This window comes from Labrus mixtus, chromosome 18, assembly GCF_963584025.1.
Source record: "Labrus mixtus chromosome 18, fLabMix1.1, whole genome shotgun sequence".
Taxonomy (NCBI): Eukaryota; Metazoa; Chordata; class Actinopteri; order Labriformes; family Labridae; genus Labrus; species Labrus mixtus.
In genome coordinates, this window is record NC_083629.1 from 4,023,389 (window position 1) to 4,042,484 (window position 19,096).

At 40.6% G+C, this 19,096-nt stretch overlaps 1 protein-coding gene across 1 annotated transcript in view; it reads left to right on the forward strand.

The window, feature by feature from the left end:
• babam2 (BRISC and BRCA1 A complex member 2) overlaps positions 1-19,096 on the forward strand; it is a 95,348-nt gene that overhangs the window by 45,939 nt on the left and 30,313 nt on the right. The window contains exon 7 of the mRNA XM_061062690.1: positions 18,686-18,795. Within this exon, the coding sequence (XP_060918673.1) occupies positions 18,686-18,795 (110 nt within the window). The remainder of the gene's footprint in view (positions 1-18,685; positions 18,796-19,096) is intronic.

Below are 19,096 nucleotides of genomic sequence, written 5' to 3' on the forward strand. Positions count from 1 at the left end.
GACCGAATATCTGAAGTTTATTGAAAGCGTCACTATTTAACGATTCTATTGATCATAAAAATAAAGTTTGACAAATTAATATGACATGTCCATTATTTTGTTTTTTTTGTTCCTTTATTTTAGAGATAGGACAGTGGATGAAGTCAGAAATCAGGGAGAGAGTGAGTGGATAATGACATGAGGGAAAGGAGCCACAGGTCGGATTTGAACCCGGGCTGCCTGCTTGGAGGGCTACAGCCTCCATACATGGGGCACGCACACTCACCAGTATACCACCAGCGCCCTGTCATGTCCTTTTAACTGAATTAGTTAACTAATGCCTAAAATACAACACATTTTAATTGACTCCAGTCTGACATCCTCTCATTTCAAATGTAGTCATAGACTGTAGGACTTGGCAAAGACCGGGTATCTTGCAGAATCACGTCTACAAATAGACTACAAATGGATACATTCTCCTGTTTATTTCCTATCGTGCCAAATTGGAATCCAAACAGAAACAGATTTTCGGCCATAGCTGTCCTTGTGTGTGCAGCGCTTCACGTTACCTATAGTCATAAAGGCAATAATGCTAGTTAGGTTAGTATTTTGAGCTTCATCCTTACTTCCTGGCTTCAAATTTTCACCAATTTACAAGTGTGAAGTTAGTTTCCAAATGTCTCATTTAACATTCAGTTATGACATGTGGACATCAGCTCTTGTGTGCAGTGGCTATCGTCTTCCTTCCCAGTCCTTCTGAATTACTCTTTGGTGCTTGGTGATTGATTGTTGACAGTGTCCAACCCATTTAACTGAAATACTTCCATTAGCTTAGAATAAAAAAATGTGCCATATATAAACACCAAGACAAGAGAGAACAACTTGCTTCAGACCAAATGATTCAGATAAGAGGACAGGCCTCAACTCCAGAAAAAAGCTGTGATTTTATCCCATTATTGGAAATGTGCCTGCTGTGAAATAGTTTGAAAGTCACGTCTTGTAAAGCTAGCAGTAGATTAAGAGTGAACTACTTTTATCGTGTAGAATGTGCCCAAGTCTTCAGGATATTTTGTCTGACAAGCTCAACTTACAGTCCTAAAAGTCGACAGTTCAGTGCACCTTTTCTTGTTCTTTGTTCTTTGAGTAATGACCGTGCTTTTATGATCATTTTCTGACCAACATTACCAAAACTATGGGCTACAAATAATAAAAACCTGAAGCTGAATTATGTGTTCAGAGAATCAGAAAAAAAGCTCTCAGGTTTTTAGATTTATAAAGAATAAACCTAATGATCCAGGTTAAAACATCAGAGTTTCCATACAGTATTTTACTGTAACTTACAAGCTCTTGCACGGAGGCACATTAAATGTTCACAGCAGTGGGGTAAATCAAAGTGTAGCAGTGTGGACATTGGGACCGAGCCAGACAAAACTTTTTAAGAATTAGAGTGTATTTCTCTGGAAGTTACAGTGCTCTGGAATTTCCCTGTAAATCTCTGATAAAAGTCTGAAGGAGGGCTTACTTCAGCCCTTCCTTTACAGTAAAACCACAGTGTATCAAATAATCACATCTAACTTAATGGCATTGAGTACAGATGTCAAGTGTGAGGTCATTATTACCTCACAGTATGACTCCACTCAATCGCCAGTAATAGAAATGACTCGTCACTTGCACGGCTGAAAATACTGTAAGCCTCGTCTGAATCCTAAAAGTAGAAAGGCCATGGAAACTAGAAAGCTCTTTATCCATGTTGTTGTAAATATCAATTTGTGGTTGGAGATGTCCACACCCTGAAACACCCAGAGAGCCCAATGTAAATATTTGAACTTTGAGGAATGACATGATGATTACTGTTAAACTCCAGTAGCACCCTGCTGCTCTCCACCAGTCATTAGTATCTGAGAAAGTGTCTATATTTACCAATAGAGAGAGCCATTATTTGTTCTATGTAAGGATAAACATGTATTTTAAAATAGTGCAATATTAAACACAACTGTTACAGTTCCATTTATTGCATTTTCACCACATTTAAAACATTCACAGAATGAATAAGAACACTCACACTTTATATTAAAACACAGCAGTATATCACTTAGCAGCAGCATATCAACAGGAAGTGTGAATCTGTGTGGGCATGTGCAGGCTGTGCTTGATACACATCTACCTCACTCTCCTGTTTTCGTTGCACCTGTCAGGGCAGGCCAGCTTAGGTGTATCAGTCCTGTATGCTTCAATGAACAACTGGTGCCTTCACTTTTTCAAACGTCTGACCCAGCATTCACATGTTCCTCAGATAGACCCATATAGCTGTTCTGGAGAGTCCATTTTCCAGCTTCCTTATTATCATGTGATTTAATTATAAAAGGAAAAACATGGACGCTACAGGAAGGATGTTTTATAGGGCTGGGAATCTTTTGGTGTCTCACGATTCAATTTTGATTCTTGGGGTCACGATTTGATTCAGAATCAATTTTCCATTCAAAACTATTCTGGATTCATTGATCCATTGAATCAAAGTCTGTTTATGAATTAGTACATACTTTAGGATCTACTCCAGTCATCTGTGAGAATGGCTGAATTTATTGTCGCTCTATTTGGCATTGTACTGAGTTAAAGAGCTAGCCATAGCACTTAAAAGGGAGTGACTGATTTGCCCAAAAGAAAAAAAAATATTTGAAATCGATTCTTTGGAATTTATGAATCGATTTTAAATCTTAGAAGATAAGAATCTTGATTTTTACATGAATCGTTTTTTTTTTCCCCACCTGAAATGTTTTGTATTCTTTTATCTGAAAACAAATCCAGTTCACAGGATCAAAAGAACGTTTCTGATTGTTACTACTTGTACGTTCTACAGTGTTGTCTGCACCTTGAACAAAGACGGCTTGGATGACTTTTCTGCTAAATGTTTGCTGCTTCTTTTATTGTTCTCATAAGTGATTTAGTCGACTACACGGTTAATGTCACCTTGTCTAGTTGGGATGATGATTTGTATTTGTAGGCCCTCGATGCTGGTCAAATGTTATACTCAAACTGCAACACAGCTGTCAGGGCTGTAGCCATAGACAGGCTGTAGGTCCAGTTATTGTTCCTGCTCTCCCCACTCTACAACCTGGATGTAAACAAGCACAGCGAATGGATAGCATCTAGTAGGAGCAGCGCAGTTTTTTAATGTGGATCATTTAGATAAAAATGTAAGCATGCTATGTTAAACTGTCATATCCACCGGAGCAATGCGTAACTATACTCGCCATCAATGCACACAGGACCTTGTTCTCCACATCATTTAACCCAATTGAACCCAAGTGTGTCTGTGAGATGAAAAGCTCATCTTAAAGTGTGAATGTGAAAATGTCAGAGGGATGGATTATTTATTTGTACATAGGTTGGAATTGATTTGTGTGTGTATGCCCTCGTCTCTGTCAGTGCACTTCAATCCGCTGACCCATCACTCAGGGCAACAAGCCCAGTGCTGCTTTGACAGGCGGGTTGTCACAAAGGTCGTGCCCTGAGGTTGAGGAGTCAGGGAATTCTCCGCCCGTCCTTGTTGTGACACATGAACAGTGCCACCACAGCCTCGCCGCATATGAGGAGGTGGTTAGCAACGACAGAAAATGTGAGCACCTTGACCTTTTTGTGCACTATCTTTTTCCACAAGCTTTTTCTCCTCCATGTTTTTTCCCCATCCTCTGTTGTACTTTCCTGTTAACAGCATTCCCATTATAAGATAGTAATCATCATCTGAGGTGAGAATCCATCAGAGACACCTTACCTACCCTCACATCCCATTGATGATGACACATATTTGACCTATTTAGTCTGCCTCTATCATATCATAAGTAGGTGTTGGATCATATCTGGTGACTAACGCCACAGAATGCCTCTGACGCTGATGAATTGATAATTGTTTGCACATGATAAACAACATGTTCCTCACTGTAACTGAGTCATCGCTTGCCTCATGATGTCATGGTAGTCGTGAAAGCAGAGAACATATTTAGGTAGTATGTCTCATGTCCGTGGTGATGACACTTGAGGCCATTTTTTTTTGTATTTAAGTGACTATCAGTTTTATCAATGTTTTTATTTTTGCTTTAAACATAAATAGCAGTTTAGTGTTTTGATTATTAACTGTGGCTCAGTTGGTAGAGTCAGTCGCCTCTCAACCGGAAGGTTGGGGGTTCAATCCCGAGCTCCTGCAGCAACATGTCCGATGTGTCTTTGGGCAAGACTCTTATTATTTACTTCTGATGGTCACTTTACATAGCAGCTTCTGCCATCAGTGTGTGAATGTGTAGGTGTGACCTGCGGTGTAAAAAGCACGTAAAGTATTGGATGAAAAAGCGGTGTAAAGTATTTTTCCAATGTAGACATTATTCAGGAGTTTGCCTGCAATTTTGTGTAATTACAACAAAAGCATACCAAATATTGGGTGCGTAGGACTTGTATTTTTGCTGCTATGGTGTCCTAAAAGGTATCAATGTTGTTTGATGTTTAAAAGTATCGTATCAAAGTAAAATATTCTGGTATCATGACAACTACATGATGGGTTTTTATACCAATGTGAGTGTGGCTGGTTGTCTGTCTCTATAGCCCTGTGATTGACTGGGGGGGGGTACACCCTGGACTAGTCCAATGAAAGCTGGAATCGGCCACAGTCCTCTGCGACCCTGAACGGGAAAGGCGGTATAGATAATGGATGGATGGATGGTTTTTATACTAAATCCATTTGATATCATATATATACAGGATGGCTGTCCATTTTCATAGTGGCTTCATATCTGCCTACCTGTTGATGAATGCCTAACCTGTTTTCTTAAACTAGTTCCCCTTAAATAAGCCCTTATCTTCCATATGAGGAAATGATAAACAGTCACGTGCGGAAATAAGACAATTGGCATCGGAAGCTTCCATCACCTCCTTTTCAAAGTGTGGAAGTAAATGTTTAAAGGTTATTTAAAGAGATGAAGGAGAGCGCTTCAGTATCCTCTGTGGAGACGGAGAATTAAAGAGAAATCACAGCCTCAGGATTGTTGGTTAGAGAGCACGGAGCTCGAATCCACTCCCTAATGCTCCACTGACCCCAATATGACACCCTGGTACCAAAGGTCATGGCTTCCTCCCGTCTCCCTCGGCGAATCTGCGATTCCACAGTCACTCTCCACAACCCCTCCCCCCCCCCTAACCACCCACACTCCGTCTCCAAACGAAGATTCCCACCCACCTGCTTGTACCTCCAGCTGAGCATCAGAGGTTTCCAGCTTTACAGTCTCCGGAGAGCATCTCCCCCCCCCTCCTCTTCCTCTTCCTCTTCCTCCGTCCCCCCACACTTCTCCACGCCTCCATGGAATTACTTCTAACTGGCCTACTTTCCGCCCTCGCTCTATATCAAGTTGAACACAATCTATATGTTGTTGTGTTTTTTTTTTCTGTAACACCTCCAAATGTTCTCCCTACTAATCCAGTGTTTGTTGTTTGTCATTTCAACCTTGATGTTGTTCATCTTTCATTGAACTCTCCATCCATTGTCCTTCTGTGAGTCTCATCCTTTTTATTAACACATTTTTTGCTTCAGGCTAAAATGGTGTCCCTATGTTGCCTGTCAGAGCTCATTTGTGAGTCTTGGCTTACCCTTGGCTTACAAATGACTTCAGACCATTACCACCACCATTAAGTGTTTCTTCTTTCTTCAAAGCATTGTACAGATGCTTAAATAAAGGCAGTGTAGCTGAAAGAATCAGAATCTAAAACATGCTGTTTTATTCTTGGAACACAGTTTTACATTTTCCATCCACCACATGGTTCAATATTGCAATCATTTCGCTGTATTCAGAGGGGAAAATTAGTGAGTGTGATTTGGAAAAGTTACAAGGTTATTTCAGGTCGGATTCAGAGGTTGACAAACATACAAGGATTATCAACATCTTTAAATAAGATTTGTTCTCTTTGGCCGCACCTTTGGCCATTCTATACAGCGTCGTGAAAGATATTGATTTTTATTGAGAAATTTGGAGATTACAGCTTCCAACAACAATCATTGAAATTGTCTTGTTCATGCGTTAAGTACATTAAATCAAGTTGTTGTGCTCTCTTCTGTCTGTTTTCCAAAAATATATTTTTATATATTTATTTAATATATATTTATGCTGAAACAAAAGTAACGAGCTATCAACTATTTCACAAAATATATCTTGAATACACAATCATGACCTTAGCAAATCACAATATTTCTTCCAAATTAATTTTGTAAATCTTATTAAATTTGCCTCATTTTGTTATTAACATGTATTTTGTTTTGCCTGTTTATAGCAAATAACAATAATAAAAATAATAAAAATAATAAAAAAATGTCTGAATAATTCATCAACCTCATTAAAGATTTATTTTTGTGGGTTTTTATGCCTTTATCTAGAGAAAGGACAGTGGATAGAGTCGGACATCGGGGAGAAGGAGAGAGTGGGGGATGACATGTGGGAAAGGAACCACAGGCCGGATTTGAACCTGGGCTGACCGCTTCAACACTACAGCCCAATTAACCACTAGGACACTGACGCCCCTTAATCAGGATTTTTAGGCTAACTATATGGAGAGCACTGTGTGCAGGATACTTGGCCCACAAAATCAAACTTTTAGTAATTAGTAATAAAGATATCAGTAAATATGCTTTTAGACTCACTCCACTTTTGTTGATATCAAATTGAGCTGCACCTCAGTCTAAAATGAATGTTGTTTTAAAGTTGGTTTGAAACATACCGTTCACGTTAAGGACTTAGGAAAACTACTTTCAAAGAGAGATCATTTTCAAGTCAAAGAAACCTCAGTATCTTGTTTGTTATCTTGTCTTGTTTGTGGGCGGCAGTAGCTCAGTCTGTAGAGACTTGGTTTGGGAACCGGAGGGTCGCCGGCTCAGGAGCGCCTCAGGAGCGCCCGCTGTGGGAAGCTCCGTCACTCTGTAATCTCTCCATTAGTGCATGTCCATAGGATCCTGTTTGTGCATGTGTGTGTATATTTCAGCCTATGTGTGTGTTCATGACTTACAGAGTGTAAAAACTGAAATTTCCCCTTGCGGGGATCAATAAAGTAAATCTTATCTCTTATATTTTGTAATGATATCCCGAGTGCAAGCCAACTGAAATGCTTATCAGACTGTGTGGTTTGTCCTGACCGCTGCTGAGACAACTCCTAATGAAAAATGTCAGCTCTGTCATGAGCCAAATGATTTGTAAATGCCTTTATTTCACGGTTATTTAAGCCCCAACTTCCCATTGGACCCAAATGGGGGTAAAGGGGCTGTAGTGGTTCAGATGACCGGAATAGTCTCATTAACCCTGCAGAGGGACAGAAACACCCTGCAACACTTATCACTGAAGCAATATTAATGCAATTACAATTATCACCCCCACAAAATGCCACAATAACACAAGCAGTGTGTTAAGCCCTCTGCTCAAATTAATTCTTAAAGTGAAATAGGAAAGGAAAATAAGAAGGAAAAAATATTTTTATTGTTAAATTAAAGATCTGTTCTAAATTTGAGATGTTAGATATTACACATAATGCCGTCACCATGCAGTATAGAAGTCAGAAGGCACTTGACTTACAGGTCACTCATTGTGTCATCAGCATGAACATAGCACATGCATTCATTCACTTCTCAAAACACTCAGGCATGCACTTCTCCACATGCAAACACACATACTTGAGTCACCCTCTGTGGCTTGAAGCCCCATCATCACACACAGTGCATGCTATCAGTGACACACTATCAGTAACAGCTGGCCACAGTCACACATATGACTCGTGTTTGAGGGAAATAATGATCAGCTTACTTAAGTGTCTCGTTGGCACATCTGTTGGTCATGGGCCAGATATTGTCACAGAGAATTGAAAGATTGTTGCTGCTGGTTCTGCTCCTGAAAAAGAAGAATACAGTATGTACATGACAAAAATGACCCTAATGACACAAAGAGTATAGTTCAATTCCTGATTAAAATCAATAGACGTAGTCTCAGTTACTCACAGATTTGCTTCTGAAGAGGGGTTATTAAACCCAGTGATGGTGTATAACAATCATCATATTGAAAATATTAACTCCAACTAGCCTTTAGTGTTGGTGAATTTCAGTTATGACTACTGCTTTGTTTTGCATTTTTGACTCTTGACATACTATCACTTTCACTTTCACTGTTTTTAATTTGTAGGGTTACATCATCATTCATTTCATTGGGGTAAAATGCCTTAGGTCAATGAATCTCTTAAGCTGCTTGGATTTATTTTGAAAGCTCTTGTGAAACTTCACTTTCCAATTGTAAGGACTATTTAAATGTAAATGGTAAACTACAATAGCACATTAGCAACATTTTTGTTTTGAAGGTACTACAACTAATCTTTGTCTACAATGTAGGGCTGTTCACAACACAGAAATATCTATGTCAAATCAGACTTAAGCGGGGTAAGCGGGGTACACACTACAAGATAATCGGCCCGATTCTGGGCCCGATTCCCCCCTTCCAACGATAGTCAGGCCCGACTATCTGATGTTCCAAAGATTATCTTGCCAGATTCTCCTGTGGTGTGAGGTGTGTTAGGAGTGAGGTGGCGGACGATCGGGGCCGCCTTGATTTGAAATCGGAAATATTAAACGTGTTCAACATTTACGATCGGAAATCCTGTGGTGTGGGGAACGTGGAACGGAACAATAGCCAATAGGGAAGCAAGCTGACTGAAGCAGGAAGCACAACAAAAATTACCATGGCAACAACAGCAATCACGAAGCATAAAGTTAAATGGATGTCATGAATTCAGGACCAACTTGTTGATTTGTGGTAACAAAACGAGTTATATACAACGTGTCCTGTAAAACAAACCACAATCCAACTGACAAGGAAAGGACCAAAATGTTTACCGTAATGGATGTACCAGCTAACAGCTAGCCACATGTAGCCCGTCATGTTTGTTTACTCTTCAATCGCATCTGACCGCGCGAGATTACACGTTGTGATAGTCCAGACTCTGGTTGTTGGTGAATGAATCAGTTAGTGTGTGGTGTGCTGAGTTGACACCACACACTATGAGATCTGAACTGTTAATCGGTCAGGATTGTTGTAATGTGTGGGGTCTCTCACATTTTCAAAATCGTTTAAAAATTTTAAAAATCGTGTAGTGTGTTTTAGTTTAATACGAACCTCTGACTATGTGTTTCTTCTGCTCAGTGAAACATCAAACTCTTTATCAGAGGACATCTCATGTTTTAACTTGTTACACACTTATCCATCCTAGTCCTCCATTTGGGTTGGCTGTTGGCTGAAAGATTTCTAGCCAACTACTTTCTTACTTTTACGCTCATTTTACCTGGTGAAGGAATCTCAGCTAGCCATCTAAAGTAAGCAGTAACTCAGCAGCTGCCAAGGCAACCGCTAATGTAAGGATGTTGCTTTATTCAGTGCTTTTAGGGTTTGTTTTGTAGGGAAGCAGACCTCACAATGGATTCCTTATAAACATCCTGTGAATGCTGAACACTTAAGGAATCCTAACTCACAAACAAATTAGTGGCAGCTCAGCTTGCAGCCCTTTTTGACAACCTCTGTCAGCACAAGTGTGTCAGAAAAACACTGACTTTAAGGAACTCTTAAGTACATAAACCCTGCTGAAATAGGTCACTGCAGAGACTCCACTGATGATTGGAAATGTTGACTTTTAAGGGGTGGCCCTATACAACAGTGTGTTTCCCACAACCGAAAAGCATGGCTGCACCAACAAATCAACTCTGGAACATTCTGGCAATTAATTGTTGCTGGATTACCATTTATGGACACACCCATGGTATAGCACTCCATGGAGAGAGTCAAACAGTATATTCTTATTCTTGACTTTGCAAACACACCCTAAACACAAAGCTTTCTTGAGCGATTAGGTGTGTTGGGGTTTTGTTTTCCCAGCACGTTTCCAGGTGGAGCACGTGTGCTCTGTAATCTTTCACCCCATTGTCCTCATGTCACGGTTAAGTCCTGGCACGGAGTACAACTATGTGAGGTGCCTGGTTAAACATCTACCAGCCTGTCTTACATCAGACTGAGTTAAAACATGAGCTGAGAGTTTTAGAAGGAGAGGGACACACATGGTACAGATCAAATTTCCTCTAAAGGGACGATGTCTTCTTTTGGACATGTTTGCCAATTGGATGACTCGTGCTTGTGCTTGCATGTTCTGCGTTTTGAGGTGAAGGGAGTGGGATCATCATGGCCCCTGAAGTACACCACATCGCTGCTCATACCCTCCCCACAAGCAGCTGCAGCGGCCGCACCACGGCCACCACATCATTAGGAACAATATCCTCAACTCTCTTTCTCAATCAGAACATTTTATGTCATCCAATGAGACATTTTGGCAGCTGCCACCTTGACCCTGTGCTTCTCGCCCTCGGGGAGTGATGCGTAAGTCTCTGTCAAACTTATGAAAAGGCTGACACAAACACATAACTCAGTATGTCAGACAGTAATTCACTATATTCTGTTAAAGCGCTGAAGAGTACTATGTGAGGATTTTTAAAAAAAAATGTACAGGAGTGATTTTAGAGATAACAAAGTGAATTAAAAACAATTAAAAGCCCCCATCATATTAATTCAAAGACTATTTCCAAACTGGAACGTGATTACAGAATTTTACATTTTACAGAATGTAAAATACTGTATAAATACTACAAAAGAATAGCTAATAGTCTCATCATTAGTGTAAGTGTTTGGATCTTGAGCTGTCTTCTTTCCCACTTTGTAAACGTACAGGATGGGTCTGCAATTTTACAACTCACTATCCAACAAATGGACTTAGTAATTGTTAGGGATGTAGTTTTGTGAATCACTGTCTTTGAACACATTCAGATACCTTCCCAAGGGATTAATAAAATTCCTATCTATCTATCTATCTATCTATCTATCTATCTATCTATCTATGTACACCCGGTACATATAGTGGAAAACACTTCCACTGGTCTCCATTTGCCCCATAGTTGTCTGCTGAAAACATCGTCTTTGATCTATACCAACTACAACAACAGACACAAAGATGATTTAATAGTATCTGTATTAAATACAAGAGAACCCTTATCTTGCACACAATTCATGTTAGGGAAATCTGTTGTAAAACCAAATAACCAGAGCAAAATGGTGCATACGTAGGTTGCACTTCCGTCTCGGCTTCCATCTGTTTGCATGATGAGTGTATATGGAAGGCATGTTATTTCCCAAAGAGTAACGTATATACTGCTTTAAGGGCGGTATTTTCAGTGTTTTCATTTTGCATGTTCGGCTTGGGATTACTGTAAAATGATCACCTGTTGCACACTATCACATTAACTTCACCTGTAAGGACGTTGTGAGGATATACAGACTTGCATTAAAACTAGATGAGAGTGTCACCATCTTATTTGGTTTGAATAAGGGTTCAATTGACACCTTACCACTAGCCTAATTTAACTGTGTTGCAAAGTCAAAAACACCAGAGTTCATTTAATATGAACCAAAAAGGTCAGGGGTAAAAGCCCCTGGATTGCCCTGATATCCAAGGTGCACTATTCTTGAAAATGTCCTACCTGAATTGCAGACAGTGCCATGTATTTATTGTTGTTATCAGGGTGCCGAGCAGCAGTGTGTCCAGTGCATATACAGGGGCATTCGAAGGCGCTCGCCTAGAAGCTGGACATGTCCTTGCACAACAACCCTGCTGTCAGTCAAACCACCCCATTACGTTGGGCATGACATTTAAAGTTGGGCGAAGAAAGCGGACAAAGTGCCCTCACCTCCTCCGTACTCGCCCTGCAGTCGAGCCCCTGTGTTGCGTTCGCGGATGAGTGTGTTTGTGTGTGTTGTGACTTTGGCCAGACTTGGTCTGGCATGAGGACAGCTGTCACATTTCCAACCTGTCACATGCGACACAGAGGAGATGCCAGAGGCCGGGACATCAGGAGACACAAGGACAGACATAAGGAACAGTGTCTGTGCTTTAGTGTGTGTGTGTGTGTGTGTTCATGTGTCTGAAGGAGTAAGGAGGACAGAGGACGTGGGGTTGGTGGCCACGTGAAAGGGTTTGACTCCGAGGCACCCTCTAACCTTGATGTCCAAGCACACAGTGGCGTGCACTCTCTCCAACCGCTTTCTTAAATCCAGTCCTGCAGCAGCTGAGTCACATTGCCCCGGGGACATGTAGTAAATACTGCTCTAACGTCCAGCCAACACCCCTGCAGGACGCCCTGCCTGTCTCTCAGTCCTCTGACCCCGGCTGCTTCAGTGCTCATTACTTACCAACCAAGAAGTCTCTTCATTAAGGTGCTGCCTGTGGCCTGTGGAGCGAAGGCTTTTTTTAATGTTACTTCTCTAATAACTCTTTACATAAGCAAGCAGCAGTTGCCCTCAAGTGTATTTGGTTAAAAGGACTGAAGATGTGTGTTTTGTTTGCAAAGGAAATGAATGGCCATTTGGAGGCTTTTGATTTCATTACAGTGGAAAGAGTTCCTCTGTTCTGAGTTAAGCCATGGTTTCAAGGCAGTCAGGTTAAAAGGTCACATTTTGTTCTTCTCATTAAGCTATCTTTTTTGCACAAATACTCGTATATTGGCAGCGTTTGGAAAAAGAAAATCACAAGAGTTTTCAAATACCTCTACATTTCCACCACAGTTTAATGACACCCCCTCAGAACACAGTGTATTCTATAACCAGAGCCAGCTGTCAAGTAAATTATTTGTTTTGCTCCTCTGTTCTTTGATTTACTTTTAAGCATACAAACTGTTGAAAACAAAATGGCATTGTAAAGTTTGAGTATTTTGTTTTGCTCTCTGCAGTCATGGAATTTTCTGTATTTTCTAAAACCTTTTTGAGTCCTTAGCTACAAGTCATGGTGGAAAAAATAACATTTTAAAGAATGTTCATATGTAATTGCTGGATCGTTAGTAATCTGATAAACAAGCTGAGTTTCAGACGCCCAGTGGCAGCTCGGCGCGCAGGCCCCTGAGACCTGCCCACTAGCATCAAAGAGACACTGATTTTAAATGACATTGCTTTATTCAGTGTTTTTAGTGGTTTTAATTATGAGATTTATCTGTTTTAGAGAGGAGGGGAACTCTTCTATGTTTTCTTCCTGCAAGAACTTTTTTTGAACAATAGAGATTTAAAGGAAGAATGTGCGGCTTTTTGATCCAGCAGGTTTCATCCTTGAGCACCAGCATGAAACCAAAACAAACTGCTGTTTGGCCACAGCACCGGCATACTGAAGCATCCGCTCTCCTCTAGTGACACACCTCCAACCCCAACCCTCCCCTCAAGTTTGCAAGGAGTTTTACACCAGCGGCGGACAAAATTGTTCTTGGCTCGAGCTGCAATTGCCTGTGGCCTGCATTGTTGTGTTAGCAGGCTTATGTTAGCGTTGCCTCAAATTGCATGTACATTTACACAGCAGGACTATGATCTAAAAAACGCTTACGTGCCATCAAAATAAGCAGTGAGTTTGATATTCTTTTAAGCTAAAACTGCTTTTATACACAAGGAGAGGAGTCGGCCGACCCGTCCATATAAACATGATGTAAACACAGCTTTGACAACAACACAGCCAGCAGGACTCGCACTTCTCACTCATTGTAGACAGTCATGACTCAGATAAATATTTACATAGGATATACATATATATTCTTCCTTTAAGGGATATTTGGAAAATGCTCTTAAAGTTCACAGCCTGTCATCTGTTGATCCTCTATTGGTCTGACTTAAAAAAAAGGAAGCTTAAAGTATTTGAGGAAGAAAAACTTATACTGAACTATTTTTTCTCAACAAGACAAAATTAGATTGTTTTTCTGCTTAGCTTCAGCACATTCATTTAAAATTTCAATAGCTAAAAGGTAAAGGGTCTGCCTTTAGTTTTTGTTTGTTTCACTGATTTGATATGACTTGTGACAGCTCTTCGCTGTCTGCTGGGACGAGGAGAGTCTGAATCATTCCACAAAAAAAAAAGGCTTCAACAGCGCCTTTGGTCTGACTGAATCGAGGGATGTTAAGCTGCCCCATGTTCCTCATCTGGCCCTCTCACCTTCCTCTTGGGTCTCATCCGTCTGTTTACTCTTGTCCCAGCCTTAAAGAAGCATCCATTAAATCACCTCTTGAAGATGAGAACGGGACATGACAGCTACAAATCAGACCATAATAATCTTGACCCAAACTCCACGCCCACCCCAGCCTCTCCATGCCTGTTCCTATCTGTCCCTTATCGTCAGCTGCTGAGGCCCCGAGCGCTGCTGGGAGACACGGAGCAGCTCTTGTTTACTGATGCCCACTGTATTGATGCGAGCTGATTCCATCAGGCAACACTTTTGGATGCCGTACAACCCCGCTGTCTTTCACTGCCTCCCTCCTACTGTTTACGTCTTAACCCCCTAATATCTATAGTTTCTGCCACAACAAGGCAGTCTACATGAAAACCAGTACAGCAGCAGCCCTTCTTGTGACACAAGAAAAGTATAATAAACTCAAGATCTGCTCATTAATGACTCTTAAGTATACTTAAAGCCACTGGAAACCCCGATCAACAGAAGTCTTCTAACTCTGCAACTCGAGGTTCATGTACATAATAGGAAGAGACTTTAAATTAATGCAGATTTGTTTTAATCGGAATAAAAAAATATTGCTATCTGATGTCCTCAACATTGCTGTATGAGGCCCTGTGTCCACCTAGCGTTTTTTTCTCACAAATGAGGACAGAGCGTAGAAGCAAAAAGCGGCCGTCTGGATGAAAAGCGTCATAGAGACAGGACGGACATGCAGCACTTTTCTTCTCAGTGCACAAACGCTTCATGTAAACTCTCTCGAGCGTACAGCCAACACTTTTCTTCCCTGAAGAAACGCTAGGTGGACACGGGGCCTTAGGTGTGAGTTTGGTGTGGTTTTTGTTCCGATATTTATAATGTCTTAAATTCCTCAATCCAATCATAGAAGAATAAGCCCTCGGCGGCAGCTGTATTTTGTCGTTGGGCTCACTTATACTTGACCTTTTGAAAAAACGCCTCGCTCTTCAATGTCACAACTCCCTCACCGTCCAATTAAAATCAAGAAGGAGCGGGACTTCTGATTTCAACTTTGTTAACAACACTGGTGGAGGAGAAACTAATCCGACTTTTCTTCGAAGATAAAATTTCCAGGTCTAGAGCCAGGACTCGATTCCTTCTCATTGTTTTTGAGTTTTCTTTGGGAAATTTCCTTGAATAAAAGCAGAAACTCAGCATACAGAGCAAATTAAAACGGACCCAACGATCACTACCAAATGAAGCGTGTGCATGCTGTGGGACAACTTAAGAAGCCTAGCAACAGTAAGCACCAGTAACAAGTTCTCTGAAACTAAGGGCGTGAGCGCTGCCATATTTTTTTTTTAAATAGCCCGTAATGGGCACAGACCCTATGGCTGCAGTGCAGTGATTGTTATATGCACAGATCTCATTTGTGCTGATGATGAGCCAAGCAGATGTAGACGTTTTTTTTTAATCTAGGTAGATCTCCTTAGATTCCTAAAGAGACTCACAACTTTAATTAAAAAAATGCATTTTTACTGTTTCTAGCCAAATTTCCAGACACATTAATAGCTGTTTCCAGTGCCCCTGCCATTGCTTATATATTCTCAGCTGCAACCTATCTCATTTTTATTGATTTTAGTGCCTTGTATAAATTTCTCTTTAATTAAACACATTGTTCATATCATTAGATTACATGAAGATAAATAAATCCCACTCCATTAGGAGAGAAAATGTGCAGTAAAGGAATTCCTTATCCGCCCACTCAGTGTTTCTCTCAATCCAGTGGTCCGTTTGTGAAATTAGTTCATAGGCCTGATCACGTTCGAGGCGGCATTGCTGCATACTGGTTGCTGTGTGCCTCTGTCCATCATGTATGGTGGTTAGATTCCCTCTCACCACAGCGTGCAGCGATTATAACAAATGGATGAGTTCAAACCATCTGTAAGACATTTGATTAACACCGCAGAGCCTCTGTCTGCCGAGAGAGGCCAGAGTGGTACTTGATGTGGAATTGCACTAATGACGGTGCCTGAGAAGTAGCCATGCTCTAGGAAAAACATCACAGATCGAGAAATTAGAACCTCGGAGAGACAGACGAGGTTTGTAGCGAGCAGCTCCGGGTGGCCTCTGCATCCATCTCACACATGATTTGATTGGAGCTCCCAGTCATCAGCTCAGCCTCACTGTGCAGCTGTTGAAGTTAATGTGGCATGAAATAAAACAGATGTTTCTTCTGGTGTCTTCCCCCTCCTCTCCATCTCCTTCAATATTTTGGGACTGTCACACTTGTTGTGTACGCATGAAATGTATGATCTCTAGGTTTTTGCTTTGGGGGGATTCTACTTCAACAATTTGAAACTACAGAATGAATAGAAAACATGTAGTTTTTAACCACACATATTGAACCAATTGCTTCTTTAGAAAAATAAAAAAAAATGTTATGCAACATAGATTGCTTATTCAAGAAGATGTTTCTTATGAGGATAATAAAAGTGTATCGTATTGTAACATATCGTATCGCAGCTGATCTCATCGTATCGCATCATATTACATCGCATTGTATCGTATGGTATGGATTAGTGTCTACATGAAAGTTTGAAACCAACCATCTTGGTTGAACTTGGGATCTGCATGCTTCAAAACAAAGTGCTTAAAAGGTTGTTCAATCAATTTCTGAATCTTCTGTATAATCAAAACCTTTCTAAAAGCAACTTCATGTAAATTGGCCTCTAACATGCACATCAACATAAACAACATTATATACCATTCCCAATCCATACAGTGAATTTTCCTGAGATTTTATGTAGATTTAATCGCTGTTAATGGAAAATAAAGTCAATGGGAGCAAAGAAAACTGAGTTCCCCTGATCATAGAGTCATACCAGCAGTGTCTGATGTATGACTTGCTAATAAAAGCAGACTTTTCTTCACTCTGCTGTTTTTGTTCAGCTGTACAGCTAGCTTAGTAGCTGTGTCAGCTAAGTCTATCTTTATCCATAACATGCTCGGCCCTTGTTATTGCCATTGCTGAACATTAAGCCAGAACAGAAACAGCCAAGACCAATAATCCGAGCTGCAATAGCCAATAGATGTCCCATGCCAACAACTACATGAATGACAAAACTAGTGCAGGAAAAAACAACTGATTTGCGGTTGAATTCCAGAGATACTTGAAATAACCTGAAGTTGTCGTTGATGTGTTCTAATGATGAAGTTACTCAAACAGATGGAACAGGCTGACAAGAGGAGTAAATTAGCTTTAAGTCTTGTGGTGTCGGGCATTGAGTTTCAGGCTGTGGCTCATTGGGCCTTGAATCATTTGCATAACATTATATATATTAAAACTAAGAGCTGTTAGAGAACTGTAGGACGCACTCACTAGGCAATGTTGCTCCGTATTGTCCTGAAGCAAGATCCCCCCTCCTCATCCTCGTTCCTCCGCTGGCCTGCACTCGCACTGCTCCAGGACAAACCGGGCCTGAGCACGGTTACCTCATGAACATAACGTTGTAACACAACTCATAGATTTACGGATCATGAAGCGTGCTTTGTTTACAAGACAGATGGACTATAAAAAAGGGGACGAATATCAGAGAACAGCACAGAGAACATGACTGCATGTACTGACTTTGTCGCTTATTTTGGATCATAAAACTTCAGGATAATGGAAGGATGGGATCGATTATACTTCATGTTCACGTTGTGTCACCTGCTTGTACTCGTGAATAAGCAACTGTACCGTTCTGAAGCCCACCTCTTCCACCTATGCCAGGGCCAAGGAAGTGTACTGTGCTTAAACAGGGAACGGAGCACTTACACTAGTCAAACGAACTGGACTTTGGGGGTCTAACAGGTTTTTGGCACATCATGGATTGTCTAGTGCAGGGGTGTCCAAAGTGCGGCCCGAGGGCCATTTGCGGCCCTTGAGGGGATTTTTTGCGACTTCAAATGAAGAATCAGAAGATTTTGGCCCGAGGCCTTGATTAAGATTGGCACATTATCTTATTTTTCTTTTTCATGTTAACAAGAGCTGAACAATATTCCTAAAATAGAAAATGTTCAGTAACATGTTGTTGTTGTTTTTTTTTAAATCTACAGCTTTTACTATTTTCCAATTTTTTTTGGAAACTATGAAAAAAAACGTATGCAAAGTTTTTGCAAACAAGCGGACTGTTGTTTAACCATTTGATGACCTGAGCTAAATGCAGAAAGCTTTTCCAAAGAAATGAACCACGTTACAGGCTTGATTCTGAGAAAAAAACCAAATAAAGTAGAACGAAGAAATCAAAATATTTGATTTCCTTTTATTAAAGGGTTTCTTTAGCGAGCCTTTTGATTCTGATCTACAAAACCTTACTATGTTTTCAACTATATTTTAAAAAACAAAACCTGTGGCCCGCGAGCGATTCTAACACGGCAATTTTGGCCCGCAAGAAAAAAAGTTTGGACACCACTGGTCTAGTGTGAGTGCGCTCTTAGTTTCCTTATTTGGGTGTGATTCAGTCTTCTTGTTTGAATAAAGTCTGTGTTATCTGTTGTGTGTCTATGTGTCTTGACCATTTCCTTAGAAACCGATCTCCATCCGAGAGATTTTCTGGTGTTATTAAGGTAAAAGATAAGTGAAAGAATTGCATAACATTACTAACCGGACGTTCTCTTACTCAGGACACAGCGCTGGACCCTGGAGAGGATGTCGCTCTTCTCTCAGTGAGCTTTGAGGATGCTGAGGCTACCCAGGTCTTCCCTAAACTCTACCTGTCCCCCAGCATTGAACAGTAAGCACATCACATTAACAAATACTTTCCTTTTATAGTTTTCCTTTAGTGAAGTTAAAGTTATGTTCAGATGGACAAAGTATTATTGCATGCAATTGGTCTGCACTACAGTCCAACAAAACTAGACAATGATTGTGGATTACCTGGATTTATCCTGGTGTGAATCAACATTTTCTCTTTATAATCAATAAATGGAAGGTTTATTTTATGGACCCTACTACCATGGTCTGTGTGATTCATGCAAACTGTAGTTTTTTCATTGCCTGCAGGGTGGCTTTAAATCCCTGACAATGGACCCCTA